Raw genomic sequence first — 22086 nt, 5'->3', positions numbered from 1 at the left:
TACTCTCCACCCAACTTGGCAGCAGAAGCAGCAGCTGAGGCAGCAGCAGAAGCGGCAGCAGCAACATGCCGGCAGCAGCTCTGACTGCCCATGGGTCCTGTCCCCATGCTATTCTGCTCTCTAAATAAAAGAGCACTACTGCCAGATCTTAAGAGTCTAAGAAATCTTTCTTTCCACTCCTCGGCTCACCGACCCAGCATCAATAGCTATCTTATGCATGGCACTTTGCATGCATTAACTCATCAAACCTTACAACAGCTCCATGAGGAGTTACCATTATTCCCATTTTATAGATAAAAAGACTGAGACCCAGAGAAGTTAAGTGAGCCTAGGGGTAATGGAACCAGGATTTGTAAGCCAAATCTGTCTGAATCCAAACTGTACTCTTAATCCTTTTTTCTAAGTATGAAAACAAATCTATTCCTTACATATTGACAAGAAGAGTGAACAAGGAATCATTCACTTCTTTCTGAGGTTCCGACCTCCACCAGAGCACCATCATCTCATGCAAGGCACTAATTCATTTATTCAGTGAATAGGTACAAAGCCCATGCATGTGCCATACATTGTGTTTGTTGACAAATAAAAATGGCAAGCAATAGGATATATTGGAGTATATGAGGAAGCCATTTGGTATAAACCTAATTCGGCTTGACTTTGTTTTTTTCCAAAAGGGCCTGACTGTGGCTATTGAGCACGCATTGTATATCTGCTTAGATATTTCCTATGGCCAGAACAAAGGCCCTTGAGATAAAGGTGCAACTTCACTCTCCCTCCCACATTGGCATTTCCTTAGGGATAAGCATCTTTCCTTAGGCTAGGAACTGATTGCTGCACTCACCTTTGACCACCAGCTCACCTGTGACCACTCAGCTGGACACAACAGACCTGCCACCCTGCTGTGTTCACTGAGACAGAAGACCTACCTGCTATTTCCATCAATTGCTGTGCCGACAGAGCAGTCTCGCGACTATTGTAAAAGGGACATTCCAATCCTGTGAGAAACATCCTCTCTGGGGGTATATAACCACTCTGTGCACCCCACTTCTTTGGTGTCCTTTCTTCCTTCAGGAAGAAAGGCCCCGGGTTATAATCCTCCTGATGAGGATTTTTAGGCTGGTTAATTTTAAAATTACAGATGAGAAGCAGACTCCGAGGTGTGGAATTTGCTCGTCCCTTTGTTGGGAAATATTTAAATTTCTAAGGGAAACCTCTATCTGTAAAGACGCCTCCCTCTCTGTGCCGGGAAGAAGGGGGATGGCCTTATCTCTAGAAACTCTTAATGCCAGAGGCAAGAACTTAAATTGGTTACTGTCTGGCAACCTCATGTAACTGACCGCCGCCCCCCCCACCCCCAAATCCTCCTTTGTCTTTAGCTGAGGATAAAATTCAAGTGGTAACTTCTGCCATTTACTCAATCCGGTTTGATTCTTATCTAAAGTTTGTGGGACCACCAAACGGCCGGACCCTACAGGCACTGACATCATTTTAACTTTTTTACATATTCCTTTGTCTTGTAAAGAGACAACTCACATACCTATGCCTTAAATTTAGCCTTACTCTCCACCCAACTTTGCAGCAGAAGCGGCAGCAGCAACAGGAACAGGAACATGCCGGCAGCAGCTCTGCCTGCCCATGGGTCCTGTCCCCATGTCAGCAGCGGCAGCGGCAGCAGCAGCTCCCCATGCCAGCAGCAGCTCTGACTGCCCATGGGTCCTGTCCCCATGCTATTCTATACTATTCTCTAAATAAAAGAGCCCTACTGCCAGATCTTAAGAGTCTAAGAAATCTTTCTTTCGACTCCTCGGCTCACGGATCCCGCATCACTCAGATTTAAGCTCAGAATAAACTCACCCAAATTTTCATTTATAGATTGGTTATGGATTATTTTCGTCGACATTGTCTACACTTACCAATAGAAACTTCAAAACTAATGGGTTTATCTCCAATCTTCCGGTCAATCATGGTAGCTTCGAAAAATGCTCCAAAGAGTAAAAATTCCTCATATTTTTCTGGTACAATCTATAGAAAGAAAAAAAAAACATTAGACAAGGCTGGCTCTTTTTTTAATCATTGGGAAGCTGAATTAGTGATGCTAAGCTGGTCCAGGGTAATTCCTAGGCATTTGAGTCTCAGTGTCAGCCTGAACTGGCACATCATTTCCCCACTAATCAGACAGGGAGGAACGAGGACCTTCAAACTACAAATCCGAATTCAGCCATTTATCTAGAATGATGTGGTCTCAGCCTCCTGAGCCACACCTCCTTATGATAAAATCTTCTTTTATTTTAAAGGCTAAGGTAGGTATGTGGATCTTTCTAGGTGCTGTTGGTGAAACCCAGGCTTGGAATCACCTGCTGGTGAGCAGACGTTTAGAAAAAAGACAGACTCACAGGATGAAGCCCTTACATTTGAGCATAGTTTTATGCATCATACAGCGTGGTCACATACATTCTGTTTGTTCCTCTTAACAACCTTAACAGGTCAAAATTTGGATCGTTCCCATTTTACAGATGAGGAAACTAAACCTAAGGTTGAGGTTAGTAACTTTCCCAGTATTCTGACCACAGAACCTGTGTTCTTTGAACTTCGACATGTGTTAACCCAACGCCTTGGTGCTAACTCAAAGACAGACTTTACTTCCTGAAATAACATAAGCCCAGACAAAAGTGGGTGCAGGGTTGGGCATTTGCATCAGCATCAGCCAATTAAGTGTGTCCAGGATGGGCTATAAGTGGTTGCTGCTGCGAGGGGTGCACAGGTCCCAGAATCACAACTGCTTTTACATTGAAAAGGGCCTTAGAGCTCATCTGCTCTAACCACCACCTTTTATCCAAATAAACTAAAGCTCAGAGAGACTAAGGGGCTTCCCAAGATCACATAGCAAGTTAAAGTCAGTCGAGATTTGAAGCCTGGTCTCCACCGAGGCTGCCTTCTCAAGGAGCCTGCATTCTGGAAGATGGGACTGTGACAGGTCACAAGACAGGAGCCATCTCAAGATAACACACAACTATTTGCAAATGACTCCTATTGACATGGAACAGGCTGATGGTTCAGGGAGCAGATACAGCTGGGACACCGTGACACAGCATCACGTTTCTGAGCGAAGAGGCTGAATGAGCCGGAACCATGCAGTCTGCGCTTCCTGGTTTTACAGTTGGATTCATTAAACTCCATGGAAAAAGAAATAAGGTTCTTCTAAGGAAATAAAGCAGTTGTGGCTTCAGAGGTTAAGAGCCCATTCAATCAAGAGCCCTGACCCTTGTCCCTCAGAAAGCCAATGGGTCCCCAAAAGGTGACCCTTCCTTCAAACAGGAGCCTGCTGTGCCGTCGGCATCAGCAGGAAATGTTTCTATTGACCAGAAAGTGTCAGACAGGGTGGGGGCCAAGTGCTGGATCTTAGTCACAGAGCACACACCCCTCCCACCTGCTGCCCCTGTATCCCCTGCCTATAAACCAGCCACTTATCTCCCTTCCTGAGGCCGAGTTTACTCTCTGGGAGGAGATTAAAAATCACTTGGAGACCTGGAGGGAATGTAGGCCACGTAACCTGGAAGAGGGACAGCAGGCTCCATAGCCAGACAAACATTTCTTCAAATCCCAGCCCTGCTTCTTCCTAGCTGGTTGACTTCAGGCAAGTCATGTCCACTCTGGGCATCATTTTCCTTGTCTGTGAAATAGACATCATAGTAGGGCCTACAGTGGGGAGAAATGAGATCATCCGTGTGGAGGACCTGGTATAAAGCCTACACATATAAATGCCACAAATGGTAGTCAGGATGAGGATCTCAACAGATTAGAATTCATGTCTCAATCCTACCCATCCTTCGAGGTACAACTCAACTGCTTCTTCCTTCTGGAAGCATACCTTGATTCCCTGAGCTGGAAAAAGGTTGATGGTAATGTTTACTTAGCTCTTGTTACATGTCAGATGTGGTTTAAAGAATTTTACCCACATTATCTCATGTAATTCTCACAACTCCCCTGGGAGGGAGATATTTTGATTCTACTCATTTAAAGATGAGGACACTGCAGTCCTGTGAAAGATTAAGATAACTGTCCAAAGTTACAAAGCACGATGAATATTTATTGAGGGCTTACTATGTGCCTTCCAGGCTCTGCTCTAAGCACCTTGCGTGTATTAACTCATTAAACCTTCACTATGAGCCTACAAAGCAGAGGTTATTATTGGAAATAAGCATAAGGAGCTTAAGTCACTTGGCCAAAGATTCAGATAGTGGCACTGTTTCTCTAGAGGCAAGGCAGTAACCATTACACCACACTGCCACATCTTAAATCCAGCTGTCTTCCTGGAGAGCCCAACATTTTAGTCGTTATACTTCACTCACTCTAGGAAATAATAGCACTTTATCTGTACCTCTTTATTGCACTTATCACTTTCTACTTTCTGTACATTTATTTTGCATGCCTTACCTCCCCTTCTAACCATAAATTCCATGGAGTCTGACTCTTTTTATTCCTACCAATGTTTAGGATGATGTTTAAACAGGAAGCTACTCAACAAGTGTTCACAGAATTTAGAAATGAACATATCTATTGGATTAGTGATGCTCTGTGAAAGTTTGGCATAGGGAAGATAAGCTTTGATGGTGGTGATGAAAGGCCAACATCATGGGATCTCATTTGTCCAGATAGGCAATGAGATCATGGCTGCAGCAAGAGAGATTGGAGCTTGAAAACCCTGGAGAGCTAAAAAGAGGAAGATGCTGCAAGAAAGGATATCACCGTGTTGGTGAGGGCGAGCTCTGAGCTATTGAGGCTCTGAGGAAGGTAGAAGCCCAGTGTGGTGGTTTTAAAATATGTCCATAAATTCTTGGAAAAATCCTCTCCTCAAAAGGTGAAGCTTAATTCCCCTCCCTTTCAGTGTGGACTGGACTTAGTGACTCATTTCTAACAATTACAACATGACACAAATGTCAGTGTGTGACTTCCATGGGTTTGGTCATAAAAGACATTGCAGTTTCCGCCTTGCTCTCTCTTGGATCACCCACTCTGGGCGAAGCCAGCTGCCATGCAGACACTCAAGTAGCCTATGGAATGGTCCATGTAGTGAGGAACTGAGGCCTCATGCCAACACCCAACAAGGAACCAAGTCCTTCTGCCAACCGCCAGCGAGTGAGTAAGATGTGAGCGCACCATCTTGGAAGTGGATCCTCTAGTTCCAGTCAAGCTTTCAGATGAGACTGCAGTCCTGCCAAAATCTTGATTGAAACCTCATGAGAGATTCTGAGCCAGAACCACCGAGCCAAGGTATTCCCAAATTCCTCACCCACAGAGAAAATAAATATTTGTTGTCTTAAGCTGCTAAATTTGGGGGTAATTTGTTACATAGCAATAGATAACTAATAAACCCAGCAAGAAACTGACACGTTTCTTGAACTTCTTGTTTGTTCGGGAAAAACAAGAAGCCAAAATGAAGAGAGGAGAGAGGTGAAATAAAGGTTTGAATGATACTGAATTTTCCCCCTCTCTTCTACCTTCTACACAATAGCCAAGATGGCCCCTGGCCTTGTAGGAAAATGTACACTCTGCTCCACATGTTCCCAGTCACCCTTTCTTTCTGCTATGATCTATTTTTTCAGACGGCCTCAGAAAAAATATCTTGAAGACATTGGCTTGGGTTAAGAAAATCTTTACTAGCCCCTTTCTACTTGGCAATCCCTGTTTAGAGAAGAATGCCCAGTATCAACAGCAGGAAAGATTGTCACAAGGACAGATACAAGGCATATCGGCCTAGGTGGCTACCAAGCTACCCACGATTTCTGGCAAAGTCCAAAAAATAAGTTTCCAAAGTTGGCATATATTCTGAAGAAACACACATAAATGTAATCACGTCAAGGTGATGTCAATTCTAACCACAACAAACTGACAGTATGCATTTCCAGAGAATATTCTCCAATATATAAGTTCAGAGGGGGAGCCGGGGGCATCCATAGAAAACCCAAAGTAAGTCACAAACAACAGGGTGGAGAGTTCTGAATAGCTGCCCATGGCGGTGGGAGCAAACCACAGTAACGTTGGTAAAAACAACGAGAGCAAATGGATTGCCTGCTTACCACATCTGTGCTAAGAACCCTGCTGACCATTTTACAGGCATCCCCTCACTTATCCCCATGAGATGCCTATGACAGAGGGACTATGACTACCCCATTCTGTTGATGAGTAAACTGAAATACTGAGACGAGTTAGTACTAGAGCCATGAATAGAATCAACCCCCAAGATTTGCAATCCTGTGCTCCAGCCTCTCCCCCACAGTTTCTTAAGATTTATTAGATCCAAGAAGTAAAATTACGCGGCTCTTCCAAGGCTAAGGTGACCTGCATGCTACAACCCTTCAGTCTAGTCTCCCCTAGGAATGGACAGCTCTGGGAAACCAGCCATCACCTCTCTTCCGCACCCGAAATGATTGGTTGACCAGAGAAATACACTCCTAGGGACAGAATCATTCAAGCTGAGAGCTGAAATCCACCCACCCCTGCTACTAACAAAACATAAAGTTCTTTTGTTGCTTAACTACAAAGTACTATTGCGAAACTAAACAGTTGAGAGGATATTCACTGTTTGAATTCAACTTGGGGCCCCAGATCTCTTTCTCATAATACAGAACCAGGCTGGAAAAGTGCTAATATGCTTTATGTTGAGTAATAAGCAAAGATAAGCATTCCCTTGAATTGTGATTTCCCCATAGGTTTGGGGCAGGAGAACAGGTTTCTCAATTTCTTGTATCCCAGCTGGTCACCCACCCTTCCTCCTCTTCATCCCTCATCCCACATTATCTCATATCTCAAGCATATTCTAAGCTAACAAAGCTAAACAAAATTAGGCCACAGATGTGGTTCCGTCCACCACCTCACCACCCACTCCCACTAGCTTCCCCAGAGCACTTTTATTTCTCTTTTACTCTGGTTTCCATGGGAATCCATGTTTGGAGGGACGCTGAAGGAATTTATCACGAGCAGATTGCCGTGATGTGTGCAGGAAGAGGCAGAGGATCAGCCCTGCATACAGGGCTGAGCCGACACACATTTTGCAGGGGGGTGAGACCTGTGCAGGCCTTCAGAAGGTTTGGGAGCCTGTGGCAGGTTCTGTCTCTGCTCCGGGCTCACTTCACAGGAGCAGTGGAGCAGTGCTCAGACCTACCTCCGGGGGTACATCGAAAGGTTCCACCTCGACCTCTGTTGAGTTGGTCTTGTCCGAAGCCTGCTGGGGTTTTCCATCATCGGTTTTGTCATCCTTGTCTTTACTTGAACCTTTGGAAGATTTGGAATCTTTGTCCTTCGAAGACAACTTTAGTCCCTTGAGTGCTTTGGAAAATTTAGACTCCTGTGCCCCTCCCGAGAGGATTTCCACAGCAATTTCTACCAAGATTCTGCCCCGGAATGACACGCCTTCTCCGAAGCCTTCGTTCAATTCCTGGTAGTCGTCCATCAGGCTGTGGTTCCTGGGTGAGCCATACAGGTTAATCCAGGCAGGTCCGAAGGTAGGTAGAAAGCCTAGAAAGATCCCAAGCTTTAGTTGCCTGGTTATGTTTACAAGCTGATTATTTTTTTGCTTTATGAAAGTTGTGCATATTCATTTAGAAATGTAGAAAATGCAGAAAAGACAAGAGAAAATATTTATGAGATATCCTGTCACCAAAAGACAGCCATGATTACCATTTTGCTATATTTCTTTCTAGTCTTTCTTCCATGCATATGTTTATACTCATTCACTCATTGTGATAATACTATGAATGCTGATATGCATGCTCACCTGTTCACTCATTCATGAAATGTTTATTGACTCCTAACATGTGCCAAGCACCATGCTAGACACTCAACATAGAGCCCAGTGGAGAAGAAAGCAGATACAAACATTAAACAAATAAATATTTACATTCTAAATGCTATGAAGGAGATACACCTTCTGCTGCAAGAACAAATAACAGGCTGATGTGGCATGGAAAGGAGTTAGGCAGAGAGAGCAGAGAGAAGAAAGAGTTCTGGGCAGAGGGAACAGCATACAGCAGTTGGAAAGGAGCTAGCAGATAGAAGCAACTGAAAGAGAAAGCCCGTGTGGCTGGAATCCAGAGAGTGAGCTATGTGAGAAAAGTTTGGAGAGGTGGGTGGGTCTTGGGGCCTTGACAAGAATTTTGGTCTTTATCCTAGAAATCACAGGAATATTTTACAGAGATTTAAGCAAAGATACAACATAATCAGATGTGTGGGTTTTTTTTTTTTTTTCCTGACTGAGCAAGATTGGCCCTGAGCTAGCATCTGTGCCAGTCTTCCTCTATTTTACGTGGGTCACCGCCACAGCATAGCTGACACACGGTATAGGTCTGCACCCAGGATCCAAACCCGCAAACTTGGGCTGCTGAAGCACAGCCTGCCAATCTTAACCACTACACCACAGGGCTGGCCCCCCAGGTGTATGTTTTAAGATCACTCTGGCTGCTATGTGAAGGATTATAAGAATGGATGTGGACAAAGTTGTTCAAGGACCACTTCGTCATCAGAACTGAAGACATCAGTGGCTTGGACTAGGGTGGTGGTAGCGGAGATTGAGAGAAGTAAGTATTCTGAGATATGTTCTAAACGTAGAACTGAAAAGACCTGATGATTTTAGTTTACAATTAGCACAGATATTTTCCTTTCTTAATACGTAGCATCTGGGAAAACGCAGTGTCTGTGCAAACATGATTTGGCAATAGAATGTTTCATTTTGACAGGCAGTACAGGACTGCAGTCCTGAAGCTTGACTGCCTAAGCTCAAATCTCAACTCTCAGCTTGACGTTTTCAAGCTATGGGACCTCGGGCGAGTTAACTTTCCTCTGCTTCAGTTTCCTCATCTGTAAAATGGAGATGTTAATAGTACCTATCTCACCTATCAGGATCAATAGAGATAATATCTATTAAGTGCTTCACACACGCCTTAGGAAGTGCTCAAGAATATCTGCCATTACTCAATAAATACACGTATCATAATTTGCTTAATTCCCCCATTGTTGACAAATAGATGTTTCCTTATATTGCACTATCAATAGTTTTATGCCTAAATGTTTCCTCCTCCACTTCCCCTCCCCTCCCCAGACTAAATTCTATTTCTCCTCTGAGTAAATTTTTTTTTACTAACAAGTTTTTGGTTTTATTTTTGTTTTGCTGAGGAAGATTAGCCCTGAGCTAACATCTGTGCAATCTTCCTCCACTTTATATGCAGGTCGGCGCCACAGCATGGCTGATGAATAGGCCTGTGCCTGGGATCCAAACCCATGTACCTGGGCCACTGAAGTGGAGCACGCCGAACTTAACTACTATGCCATGAGGCCAGCCCCTCCTTTGAGTAAATTGTAAGAAGTAGAGATATTGTGTTAAAAGGGGTAGAAAGAGGGGCTGGCCCTGTGGCCAAGTGGTTAGATTTGCGCACTCCACTTCGGCGGCCTAGGGTTTCGCCGGTTCAAATCCTGGGCGTGGACATGGCACTGCTCATTGAGCCATGCTGAGGCGGCATCCCACATGCCACAAGTAGAAGGACCCACAACTGAAAATACACAACTATGTACTGGGGGGCTTTGGGGAGAAAAAGTAAAAAGTAAAATTTTTAACAAAAAACCAGGGGTAGAAAGAATTTGGGGCCCCTGATGTCTACTTTTTTGAACACTGTCATACATCTCTTGAACGTCATCAAGATGTTCCTGAAAAGTTGTGGGTAAAACATGTTTACATCTAGTTAAGAAATCCTGTGGATGGGTGGATGTGCTTTCTGCATAAAGCAATTGCGTGCCAAACCCTTCCAACACAGGAAGAATCGAACGTTAGATCTTTAATGAGGCCTCTCTATGGTGTCACTCTGTGAGGGCATAAAAATGTGTACAGCTTGTTCTCTGCTTAAGCCACGCCTTCAAGATATATGTGTATATGTATAAATACACACACAGAGACACACACACACACATATATACACAAATATATACATCAATTAACACAAATTTGCAGCGCAGAGAAAGATTGCCTTGGGATTAAAGAGAGGGAGGGTTTACTGGGATATTTAGAGAATTACCACCTGCTAACCCAGGTTTTGCAAATAAAGAGCATCATACTGGGTGGAGGCTCTTTCAACCTTCTCAGTGGATTAGCTGGGGCTCTCTGTTCCCTCCCCGGCTCTCTGAGCGCACAGTCAGAAGCACCTTCCTGCCATACTCATGTTCTCGCGCTCCCACAAGTGAGTTGGGGGCACAACGTTTTTGGACTATTTAAACATGTAATAACCATTCTTAGCATGCGAACCATACAAAAATGTGTGGCAGGTCCTATGTGGCCCATGGACTATAATTTGCCAACCTCTGAGCTAATCTAAACTACGGTTTTCAATTAAGAGACCTAAAGCCCAGGAAGAGGGAGTGACTGCCTCAAGGACACACAGCAATGTTTGTGGAAGACCTGGGACCAGGACCGAGCCTCCTGGAGTCCAGAGCTTTGCTCCCGCCACTGCCCTGACCACAGACCACGCAGAACATGGAAGGTGCCTAACACATTGCCTGCTCCGACCCTCTTGTTTTAAAGATGAGAGCTCTAAATCAATCATTTCAAGACCCTATTTCCAAGCCAGAGGCTGTACCTTTATCTCCATCCTGTTCGTTGGAGATTTTCTTCAGGTCAATGAAATGGGTTGCCAGCGCTACATCATTCATGCTGCCTTCATCCCACACCTGGATTTTCACCCTCCGACACAACGGAGGGAACATTTCCTTGAAGACCACCTGTTCGTGCCACACAGGATTGGCACAGTTCTTCTGCACAGTGGTTCGTCCCTAAAACACAGCCAGAGGATATGAGCCATGCAAGGAAATGAAAGAGGCCTTTGACCAACCAAAGAAAACTCTTCAAACCAGCTGGAAATATAAAGCAAGTTGCTAAAAATAATGAACCTTCGTACACCCAACACTCATGAAAATCAGCTATACCCAGCAAACATTACTGATGACCTACTCTGTGCCCGACATCAGGGACAAATGTGAGTAAGTCACGAGTCCTGCCCACAGGAAGTTCTCATCGGCATACTGGCTTTGGAGTGAAACAACCACCCGTTACGGGCAGGAACTGTTCCATGCATCTCCAGAAACGCAGCAGATACAGTTAGACCCTGAGTTCATGTTTCATAAAAGTAGGACCTTGTGTAAATCACTTCCCCAGGCGGGACCTCAGTTTCCTTGTCATGAAATGGAGGTGTCATCCAATATGACCACCAAGGTGGTCCAAGTCAAAAACACCTCAACGCTCACCCTGCCCATGGGAGGGGTCAGGGTAGGCATATATTTTAAGTGCAGAGACAACAATGTGTCAGCTGGAGCTTCAAAGTCCAGCCAACCAAGATTAAGCTCTGACCACATGCCCAGGCCCTGGTACTTCCAGTGGCTCCAGTAGGGAACAGAGATGTCCAGACTTACGTAGGACCAGGACTACCTGGGGAAACTGTGGAGAAGATTGGGAGGGAGATGGCAATTCTGCAGGGTCTGGGGACTGGGAAACAGGCCAGGGAAGTGGCCAGAGGTGAGGAAGGAAACCTGTCTGCCTGGCTCCTAAATCATGATCCCCCCCAAAGCTCCTCTCCGTGATCTCCAACAGAGAGTGAGTGGGTGATCCTCCCCTATTTTCTTATCACATGATCCAGGGGCTTTCGTGACAAGCTTTCTCTCTCAAGGCACTTCCTAATCTTGGCTTTAACTTAATTTCATTGGACTGAAAATACCCTGGATAAAGATCAGGGGTCTGGCCTAGACCTGCCAGTGTTGGTGATAATGGTTCCTTACCGTTTGCCCAGCAAAGGAGACCTCCACGAAGGGATCCACAAGGTCCTTACCGTCACCCACAAATGCTTTGGTGACGTTCGCCATGATGCTGGAGTTCATCTTGGGTAACCCTTCCGCTTTGTAGAGTCTCACATAGAATCTGGCCCAGGGTCTCTCTGATGGAAACCCTTGAGGGATCAAAAGGTTCCTTGGGGTTTGAGTGGGGAAACAAAAACAAAAAATGAGAAGGCTCCCTCACTTGAAAGAATAGAGAGAAAAGGTAGAAACAATTTAGAGGCAGAAAGAAGGATCCTGATATAAGAGAAAAATCTGAAAAAGATTAGGATTCGTCGCTAAAATGAGCTTTGTTCCTAATGTTAAGGACAGCAAAAGGTATGAATAGAGTGAATGCCAACTCATTCAGGTGCTGGAATTATAGGAAAAACACTGTCTCTCACTCTGCACCTTAAGAGAGGTGCATTGTCTTCCCTTTTCACAACCCAGTGGTTGAAATTATAATTCCTTCAAAGAAAAATCAGCTAAATTCAGATAAATCAGATAAGCTCAGGAACGGCTTATCTATTATGGCTTATTACAGGAAGACAGGCTGTTCTTGTCCTAGAAGCTGACTTCCCAAAGGATAGTCATGCCTTTGATAAGAAACATCTTGGTGCCTCCAATAGAGCAGAATCCCAAGTGAACAAGCCATGATCTTGGCTGTTCTCATGTACCCAAAAGGAAAGGGATAGAGGAAGGGGAAAGAGACAGGGAGATTGGGACCTGTCATTTCCATTGAATGGCCCTGGATGGACCTGTCTCACTTTTCTATTTGCTCCTCAGCATCAGAGATTTTGGGGTTGGTCTTTAAGACATCGCCTTTCCCAGTCACGCTGATGTCACACTTCAGGTACCCCTTTGTGCCGGTCGTGATGTCGCCAGGGTCTGTGAGCAGGGCCCACTTGTCGCAGAACTGATGACCTGTAAAAGCATCCTGACAGCTCAGAAATCCTGCACAGACGGACCCAGCAGCTCCACCCAGTTCTCGCCACACCCAAGGCCTCCCAAACTCTACTCCCTAAGAAAGAGTAGCTCATGGCAGTTATTTCCAAGTCTCCTGTTGCCTCCCTCTCCTTCTTTCCCTCCTCTCCATTGCTTCCCACCCACGTCATCTTTTCTCCAACCTGCCACAGGTATTGGGGAAGCCTTCAACCTAGTGGAAATCGCATAGGCGGGATCTAGCTTTGACCAGATCAGAGGACGTTAATGGACATATTTCACTGGCTGTAAATGTGGCTCGTGGATCTTTTTGTTTGGCCCTCACTGTGAGTCCAAACTTCAAAATCTAGACTTCTGGCTTATCTTAAAAAATGTTTGTTAGATCTGGCAATACACAGTGCACATTTCCACACAACAGCAGGTGGTAAAGGGGCTGAGTAGACACCACTCCTTCCATATGGGTTGTGAACCCTCCGGTTCCCCACAGCCTCCAACACCCCTTAGTGTATTAAACTCAGCCCACTGCCCTCAGTTATGCCCACTGCCTGGCCCCGCTGGGGTCATGTGATTCGGAATCACTGCTGAAGACAAGGGGACTTTCATGAGAAGATCTATGTTGCTGGCTCTGTTGCTTATTAGCTCTTAATCTAGCTTCTCTAAGTTTCACTTCCTTATAAAGCAGGGATAATAATAATTATTATAGTAAATCCATTTATGGCATGCCACAGTCATTATTCTGTGCTGAGTTTTGTCCTAAGCACTTTATGTATGTTTATTAACTTAATCCTCCAACAACCCTATGAAGGACGTACTACTTTATCCCCATTTTGAAAGATGAGGAAACGGAGGCACAGAGAAGTCCAATCATTCACCCAAGGTTGCACAACTAGGAAAGAGCACATGGGAATTTGAACCTGGCTCTCTGGCTCCAGAGTCCACATGCTTAACTTCTATACTCTTCCATCTTTCTTGCTTGGGTCTCACAGCACTAAATTAGACAGAATTTGTAAGGAAAAAAAAAAACTGCTCAGAAGTATGGAAATATAAGATAATTTTAACAGTAGATTGTAAACTTTGAGGAGAAGAGTCATGTCTTGCTCAACTTCGTGCAATTGGTGCTCAAGGTCATTGAAAGGAGGGTGAAATGGATGAGTGCATAAACAAGCTGGACCTCCAGGTGTGGCAAAGTGGAGATGAGTAAGTGAGAGATACCGGGAGGCGATGCTTTCTTACCAGGTTGATTGTACACGGTCCCCAGGTCTACTTTGAAGGAGCCAATCAGTACACTCCCTATCAGCTTGTGGTGAAGGACCTGAGGAGAAAGGAGGCAGTGAGTCCAGCAGCACTGGAGTTTTTGGAGGATATATCTGTTAAGTGGGTTCACAACATCTCAAAGAGGATTTTAGGTCTTGACTCTTGTCTGGCTTTCATTCTCTTCTGAACCACAGTGACGTTTGGTCCTGGAACCTCAGGGCTGGCTCAGAGGTCGTCCAGGAGGATCTCACCTGTACCTCTTCCTACCGCAGGGTCTCAGCTAATCCTCTACTGAAGGACACTGAACAAATGTCACCACCTGAAAGGGTGGGGGTTTTTTCCGCCAAAATGAACTCTAGTGCAGCCCACCCTTCAACACTCATCTCTGCCTGTTGAAACTCTACCCATTGTTTGATGCCTAGTGCCATTGTCACCTCCTCCAGCAGCCCTCCATGATCCTCTGCAACTGAAGGTGTTCCCTTTCTCCTCTGCACTCCCACAACACTTGGCTTGCAGCTTTCTCAGAGAACTCATCACGTGTTGCCTTGAGAGGTTTTGGACACGTACAATAGTCAGAACAAGGGAGGTGGTCATCCTCAATATTTTGTCTGATCAGAAGTCAGCAGAGTGCCTGGCTGGTGACAGCAGCACACTTCAATGCTGATGTCAAGATGAGGAGGCTCTGACGAAGGTGACAGAGCTGGTGCCAGGTGCAGGAGCTGCATTGTGTGAGAAACTGCTGAAGAATCAGGAGAGTAGTTTAACCTGGAACCCCAGAAAAGAGGAAGCTGGAGGGAATCAAGGAAGGGCAATGGTCACTGAAGAGTCTTCAAATCTTGGAAACACCACCATCTAGAAGGGGGAGTAGGTTCCCCGTGTGGTTCCCAAGTTACAAGAAGAGAGGTTTCAGCCCAGTGTAAGGACAATTTTCACAACAGAACTGCCCAGCAATGGCATGTGCTTTTCCAGAAGCATCACTGGAAATAATCAAGTGGTGCCCGAGAGCCCCACGTCACGGAGGTGGCAGAGAGGGATTCCCGCAACAGCTGGAAGTTAGACTAGATGCCTCTGAGTTCCCTTCTAACTATAAAACTCCATGAGTTTCTTGATTCAAGGATGGGTTCCTACTTTCTTCTACCCACCACAAGGCCTTGTTCATATTAGGGGTTCAATCAACATTCAGTGAACTAATGAATGATTGACCAGGCGAATGATGGATGAATGGGAGACCGTGGAGCTTCTGAACAGCTCCTTTTGGCAGAGGCAATAAGAAACAATAAATTCAATGGACTTCAAGAAATGAAGAAGTGACAGCCCTTCCCATCTCCCTTCCCACTCTTTCTCCCTTGCCCAGACTTTGCAGAGGAGTTAGAGAACTGAGGGGCAGTCAGCACAGCTTGGCTTGAGTAGAGAACTTATTTAAGGCCACATGCAGAAAACTCACTTCAACCCTCCCACCCCGCATGCTTGCAGTTGCTAATGCAGCTTCCCAAAGACCGGAGCCAGAACACAAGCCTGACTCTGGCTCTCTTCCCAGGTTGAAAGCATCTGGGTCTCTGTGGGCACAATGGGATGCAAGAGCCCCATATGGATCTTTAAATAACACAGGAGGCCTCCTCCAACCATCCACCCAGTGTGAGCACCAGGCCACCCTGGAGTGGTCAAGCACTAGATTACAGGAACTCTGGGTCATCTCACATACACAGTGCTGGTGGCCCTGTATGCCTGGGGCCACTGTCAAGGGAAGATGGTCTTTGACACCACCAGGGTCTGCCACAGTCTGGCTGTTCCATAGCATGTGCTTACAACACTCCTCGCTTCTTCTCCCATGCTGAATTTATTCTGGGCGTGCTGACTTTTAGTCCACAGACTGCCAGAAAATTTGTATTAAACGCTCCCCTCTCCAGAGGAATTTTCCCTTTAAAATCTTTCGTCTCTGTCCCTAAGGATCATTTAGGGAGCCCAAAGTATTCTCTTCTTCCAAGTTAGAGGATGAGAGACAGGCAACAGCAGCTTTGATCCTCTGTCTAGAAATCCACTCGCTCCACAGAGAGTCAGGACCCTTGTCTATGATACAGTATAAAAGTCTAGCTGTTGACTGTGTGTCTGCAATCTGCGTGGTCCTAAGAGCCTGCCCTAAAGCCTATCGCCCAAACAGGTGGTTGCCCGAACTGTGCAACGTCCCAAAGCCCTGGGCAATGCCCCAGGTCCCAAAATAGCTGCTGCACCACCTGTCATCATGCCTGGAATTCAAACATGAAGAATGTTTGGCTCTTGATGATTTTTCATTCTTCAAGGGTCACATTCTTCAAGTGCCCCTGAGAAAGATAATATCATAATTGCACTATTACCTATGCCTTATATATAATATATACCAATATAATAATGTGTATCAATATAATAATATGTACTAATGTAATGATATGTACCAATATAATAATATGTACTAATATAATAATGTGTACTAGCATAATAACACGTACTAACATAAGATAATATAATGTATATAATAGAGATGAGTGGGTGATAAGGACAGGCAAGGATGTCTCCAAGACAAGTTTCGCATCTTCGCAATTCTAATTAGAGTTGATGTCACTGTTTAGGAAAAGCTTTCCTTCTCCAGGCATCTTACGTTGGCACATAAGTAAGACTACTGCCCTTTCAGAACTATTTGGCAGAGAGCGCTTCCCCTTCAGCTCCTGACCTCTGCCTCCTCCAGGCACGCACACCCTCGCCACCCTCTCCCTGGAGAAGCAGCAATATCTCAGACTGGTGGCAGAGATGCAGTCTGTCATCCACTGGTCTCCGTCCTTTGACTGAGTGGTGTGAAGTGGGTTACGATCCATTTGGCCTGCCTTTCTCTCATCTGGACTAGCACAGCTTCAACACGGCACTTTCCCTTCCCACTCCTGGCCTCCATGTGGCAGGCCAACCTGGATAAGGCACCTGGCCAGACCAAGAAGCTCTCTCTGTCTCTACTCTTCACACTTGACCTGTGGAGGCAGGAATTCACCTGGCAGGGCTTGAGGGAGGGTCTATGCAGCAGACCCAGCCCACTATGGGCAGGTCCTGTGGTCTACACTCAGAGGCAACTAGTAAGAAGCCAAATAGCAAGCACTTGCTCCACATCACATTCTCTGATCCAGCATCACTGATATGTTTGGTTCCTTACTGATTCTTTTTCCTGTTTCTCCATCTATCACCAACTAGCAGGGGAAGGGATGTGATTAATTATCATTACTGAGGATATCACCCCAAGAGAGAAACAGTAATATTTGCTTCATAAAAAGAAAGAAACCTACTCAAAATGGCAATCCATTAAGATGTCATTTGAAGCATATGTTTCGGGTTCTCACATCAGTAAGCTGCACAATTCAACTCATGACGGCTTGATACTAGTTTGTAACTTGCTTCCAAGAAGCATAGATTTTCCTGAAAAGGTTTTCCTTCCCAAACTCCTCTGCATGCTGATTTCAAGTTCTATCCTTTTGGTTTCAAACTCACCAACCCACACTCATCCTCCTGAATCTACTTGTCTCTAAGCAGGCTGAGCTGTCAAAAAGAGTTCCCAATGCCCAGAAACCCTCCCACCTCCCCCTACTCTCACCACCAATGATATACTTACTGAGATTTTGATGATCTTGTCAAAAAGATGCACTTGGGGCCCAATGAAGTCGAAGACAAAGTACTGTAAAACATAGAGTTCATTCTGACCATAAATTCCAGGCTTATATCTACAAATTCTATTTCTGGAGTAGATGTAGATCTGTAATATTCTAACCAATTGCTGCATGGTCCCCAACGGCATGAATATACCATCAATTGAATGGCAGTCCCCTATTTAAGGTCATTGAAGTTATTTTCAAATACAAAAGAAAGGCCACCAACCACATCTTTGCACAGGATATACGGGAATTTTCCTCTAAAACGGACTTGAGATGTGGAATTGTTGGATCATGGCTTATGAGAATGAAAATATTTAGTAAATAGCATGAAATTTCTTTCTAAAAGGGCTAAGTCACTTCTCATTCCCACTGGCAGCATATGAAAATAGCCATTTCTCCATATCCTTGCCAATCCTTGGTAATGTCATTTCTTTTAATTTTTTTTACCTATATATAAGGATGGATGAAAATCATATCTCAATGTGGTTTTAATTTGGGCTGAACTTGTTTAAAATCTAATTTTCTCAGGACTTTTCAGTTTCAAACATTCCTGTGAAATTCCCAAGGTTGACTAGGCAGAGAATGAAAAGAAATTACAGACAGGGAGATTTCTAATTTTAAGAACGTGATTGAATCTTAGAGTTGAAGAAATTATCTAGACTGGTCTCTATTTTCTACAGATAAGAAGGCTGAAGATTAAAGGATTTAAAAGACATGCCTAGAGTCATACAGCTAGTGATTGCTGGGCCTGGGACCAAAGCCGAGTTCTCCTGAAGTTATCACACAAGGAGTTCAAGTACCAGATGTTTCACCGTCTGAACTTTATGGAGTACTCCCCACTGTGAGGTTGGATGCTCCTCAGATGTCAAAAATTAGAGTGGTGTTTTGTTGCAGGTTGTGTGTTTTGGGGGCTGGTGGGGACATGGAAGGCAGGACTAGGAGGTTGTTTCACGGATTCTTTGTTTTGTTTTTGAGCTACAGCGTGGAGGAACGACACAAAGACGTCAGAGATGAACACGATAGCAGTAAGAAAGGGAGACGTGACCTCTACAGCCTGCGTTTAGAGGGCAAAATAGGAAAACCAAAATGTGGAAACTGAAAGATGTCATCGTATACTATAACAAGAGACCTTCAAAATGGCAGTCCTTAGGTGTCAAGGAAAGGTTACATTATGTTAAGTGTCTTCTGTTTAAGAGAACAGGGAAATATCCATAACATTTCAGGAAGTTTTTCATATATATGTGCAAAATTTTTAAGAGTTTTGGTGTTTAGAATTTCTTTTGTGTGCAAAATTCACTTACACGAAATTCTCGATTCTCTGATAGATAGGATGCTGTGGGTTCCATTGGATCAATAAATTAGTTTCAATGTCTATCGCCTTCTGCTGAGTTTCACATGTTTCAAACTCAACTGCCTCACCCAGGTTCCCTAGATCTCCAAACCCAAAAACATTGTCCTAGCTGGGAAATGTTCCCCATCCCTACTAGCTGGTTCCTTCAACCTCTGGTGACCTTTGGGCTTGAAAATTAGAGTCAAAACCTGTAACAAAGGTTTTTACTTTAACTTCTATGTTTTTATTTGATTTCCTACTAATTACACTTGGGTCCAATTTAATGTCGTTTAGATCCAGGACTTGAATGCATAAAGCAAATACTAATTATAACAACTAACAAATCTGTAGAGCTTTGCAGTTTTAAAGCATTTTCCTGAACATCATTTCACATCACATCCATGCCAAAAGATGTTATGGGGGTGGGGAGTGGAACAGGAAGGAAAAATCTGCCACTTGCACTCATGGTGAAAGGCTCAGATGCAGGAGGGACGAAGACAAAGGAGTTAACAGCTCAAGAGGGATTTGGGTATTGCAGGTTAATTTCATTATCCATGCTCCCTCTGCCTTCCTTTTCAATTACCACTCCCATTAGGAAAATAATTAAAAGTTTACTGCCTTTTTTGATAATTCATGGCGTCTAAGTGTGTATGGGAAAATAAGCACTGTTGTACACCGTTAATTGGAGTATAAATTGTTACCTCTTGGGAGGGCATTTTGGTGATATCAAAATTTTAAATGCATATACGCTTTGTCCCAGTTATGACATATAAATATTATAAATAGTATCCAAAGGCTAAAAAGAAATTTAATATCCATCAATGAGAGGTTGATTTACTAAATTACAGTGTAGCAATGCAATGGAAAATTCTACAGCAATGAGGGGAAAATGAGACTGAACCATATGGCCTGATATAGACTGATCTCCAAGATACATTGTTTTGTGCAAAGAGCAAGGGCCGGGACAGCACGCATAGAATGTGTGTGTAGAATGCTATCATTTGGCTGCATGTTTATTTGGATTCTTGCACCTGCCTGGATTATCTCTGAAAGAGTACACAAATGCCTGGTGAGGTGGCTGCCTCCAGGGAGGGAGAATAAGGAATTAGGGATCAAAGATCAGAGGGACACATATTTTTCACCATCTATCATTTTATACTCTTTGTATCTTTTACTGTTTTCTTTTTTTTACACTGTGTGAACTTTTTATTTTAAAAAGAGAATGTAGTGTGTACATTTAGAAGTTTTATGTCTCTCTTTGATGTTCTTCTTTACCATTTTTATACTGCTTAGAAAAATACAACTGTTTTACTTTCCAACACAGCATGCCTATTTCAAAATTAGTAATTAAACTTTGAATGTCTCTGCTGTGCAAAAGAGCACACATCTCCTCACTAACCTACACACTTATTGAATATAAACCCAGGGCTCATAATAGATGAAGATGAGCTTATAGGAAATAAGAAAATGGGTCTATTGAAAACATAGCAATGAATGTAAAATCAGGATGAGTTCCTGGCCTCTCCTTTCCATCATCTTTTTGTTAAAAGGTATCATTTTAGGGGGCGGTTTGTAAGAAGCCTCAAAGGGTTTGCTGTGGGCTTAGATGAGCCATGGGAAGCTGTCACGAAGGGACACAGCTTTTCCATTTGGCTGAAGAATACAGCAGAGCGGTGGTGAAGAGAGAGTTGGGAGAGAGGTTGTTGGTGACTTACTTCATTGTAAAATGGGCTGTTGGTTCCTTCTTTCACTGCACTTTGCTTCTTCTCGTCCCCGATCTCAATGGTCACGACTGGGTCAATGTTCTCGCCCACCAGCTGGCGGGCCTCGATGATGGTGATGGCAATCTACAACACAAAGCAGCGTGTACGCACTCTGGACCTGGCTGTTCATCCACGCAAGAAGAACTGGGGGAGGCTGGGTAGGAAGAGTCCATCACTTACTTGATAATTTTGGGATCTGATCTCCCCATCATGGATCTTAGTCAACAGTTTTGATCTATTAAAAGAAAGTTTAACATATTTGTTTCATCAAGTTAGAACACACTTTAGATCCATAAGCCATGATCATATTTTCCCAAGTATTCATAAGTGCTTTTATTTATATTGTATCACATATTCTCTTTACATCTCTGGGGGAGTTAAATGGACAAGGGACTTAACCTCCCTATGACTCAGTTTCCCCATCCTAAAAATGGAGCTAAGAATAGCACATGAGGTGACTGCTACAATTAAATGATATAATGCATACAAAGTTTTAACCCAGTGCCTGGCAAGAATAAACGTCAACTCTTATTGTGAGCATGATTATCAGTACTATTTATTTTTTCATTTTACAGAATGAGAAACTGAGATTCCCCAGCATGTCAGTGGCAGAACTGGGTCTAAACAAGGATCTCCTCGTCTCCCGTCTGATCCTACCCACAGGACCACTTTGCCATTGCTGGTAGATATAACAATTCTGAGGTTTGTGATTGCTTTTGAAAGGATTGGTAAAAGAGAAAATTGAAAGGAACAGCCAAGATGCCATCTCGGTGAGATTTCACCTTCCAGAGGATTTCATTTATCTGGACTGTCATAAGTAATTAAAGACAGATGTGCAACACCTGGCCATTTAGAGACTGGATAATAGTAGAAAGAGATGCAGAATCCCTGTTGTCATGGAAGCTGCAACGGGTGGGAAACGAACTGAGCTTGAGTTCCTATTGAATTTTATTTTCTTGCCTCCTAACAATACCATCTTGCATTTGACTTCATTCCATTTCTGCTGATTGTAATTGAGTCCAGCAGAGACCAGAGTAAACTAGTAAAAACCTCAAGACTTTGGAGTTGGGCTGATCTGAATTAGAATATTTGTTTTTCCCAATTTTGTGACATTAGCCTTAATTTCTCATCTGAAAGTAGAAATCATAATTCCTACCATATAGGGTTGCTCTGAGGATTAAAGGAGATAATGCATGTAGGAAAGGGTAGATAGCAAAAGGTGTATGTTCATTAATTAAATGGCAAATTCATGCTGATCATTTATTATGTGAAAGATCTATGCTAGTCT

At 43.9% G+C, this 22086-nt stretch overlaps 1 protein-coding gene across 7 annotated transcripts in view; it reads right to left on the bottom strand.

The window, feature by feature from the left end:
* FER1L6 (fer-1 like family member 6) overlaps positions 1-22086 on the bottom strand; it is a 214977-nt gene that overhangs the window by 87346 nt on the left and 105545 nt on the right. For all 7 annotated transcript variants that reach the window (XM_070632002.1, XM_070632004.1, XM_070632005.1 and 4 more), the window contains 9 exons: positions 20979-21033; positions 20751-20882; positions 17666-17728; positions 14020-14098; positions 12612-12768; positions 11812-11998; positions 10620-10812; positions 7163-7515; positions 1914-2022 (listed from right to left, as the gene is read on the bottom strand). In XM_070632002.1, coding sequence (XP_070488103.1) covers positions 1914-2022; positions 7163-7515; positions 10620-10812; positions 11812-11998; positions 12612-12768; positions 14020-14098; positions 17666-17728; positions 20751-20882; positions 20979-21033 — 1328 coding nt within the window. The remainder of the gene's footprint in view (positions 1-1913; positions 2023-7162; positions 7516-10619; positions 10813-11811; positions 11999-12611; positions 12769-14019; positions 14099-17665; positions 17729-20750; positions 20883-20978; positions 21034-22086) is intronic.

The sequence above is a fragment of the Equus przewalskii genome, chromosome 8, assembly GCF_037783145.1.
Source record: "Equus przewalskii isolate Varuska chromosome 8, EquPr2, whole genome shotgun sequence".
Lineage (NCBI taxonomy): Eukaryota > Metazoa > Chordata > Mammalia > Perissodactyla > Equidae > Equus > Equus przewalskii.
The sequence above is the reverse complement of the archived record's forward strand: the minus strand, read 5'-3'. Positions and strand labels throughout refer to the sequence as shown.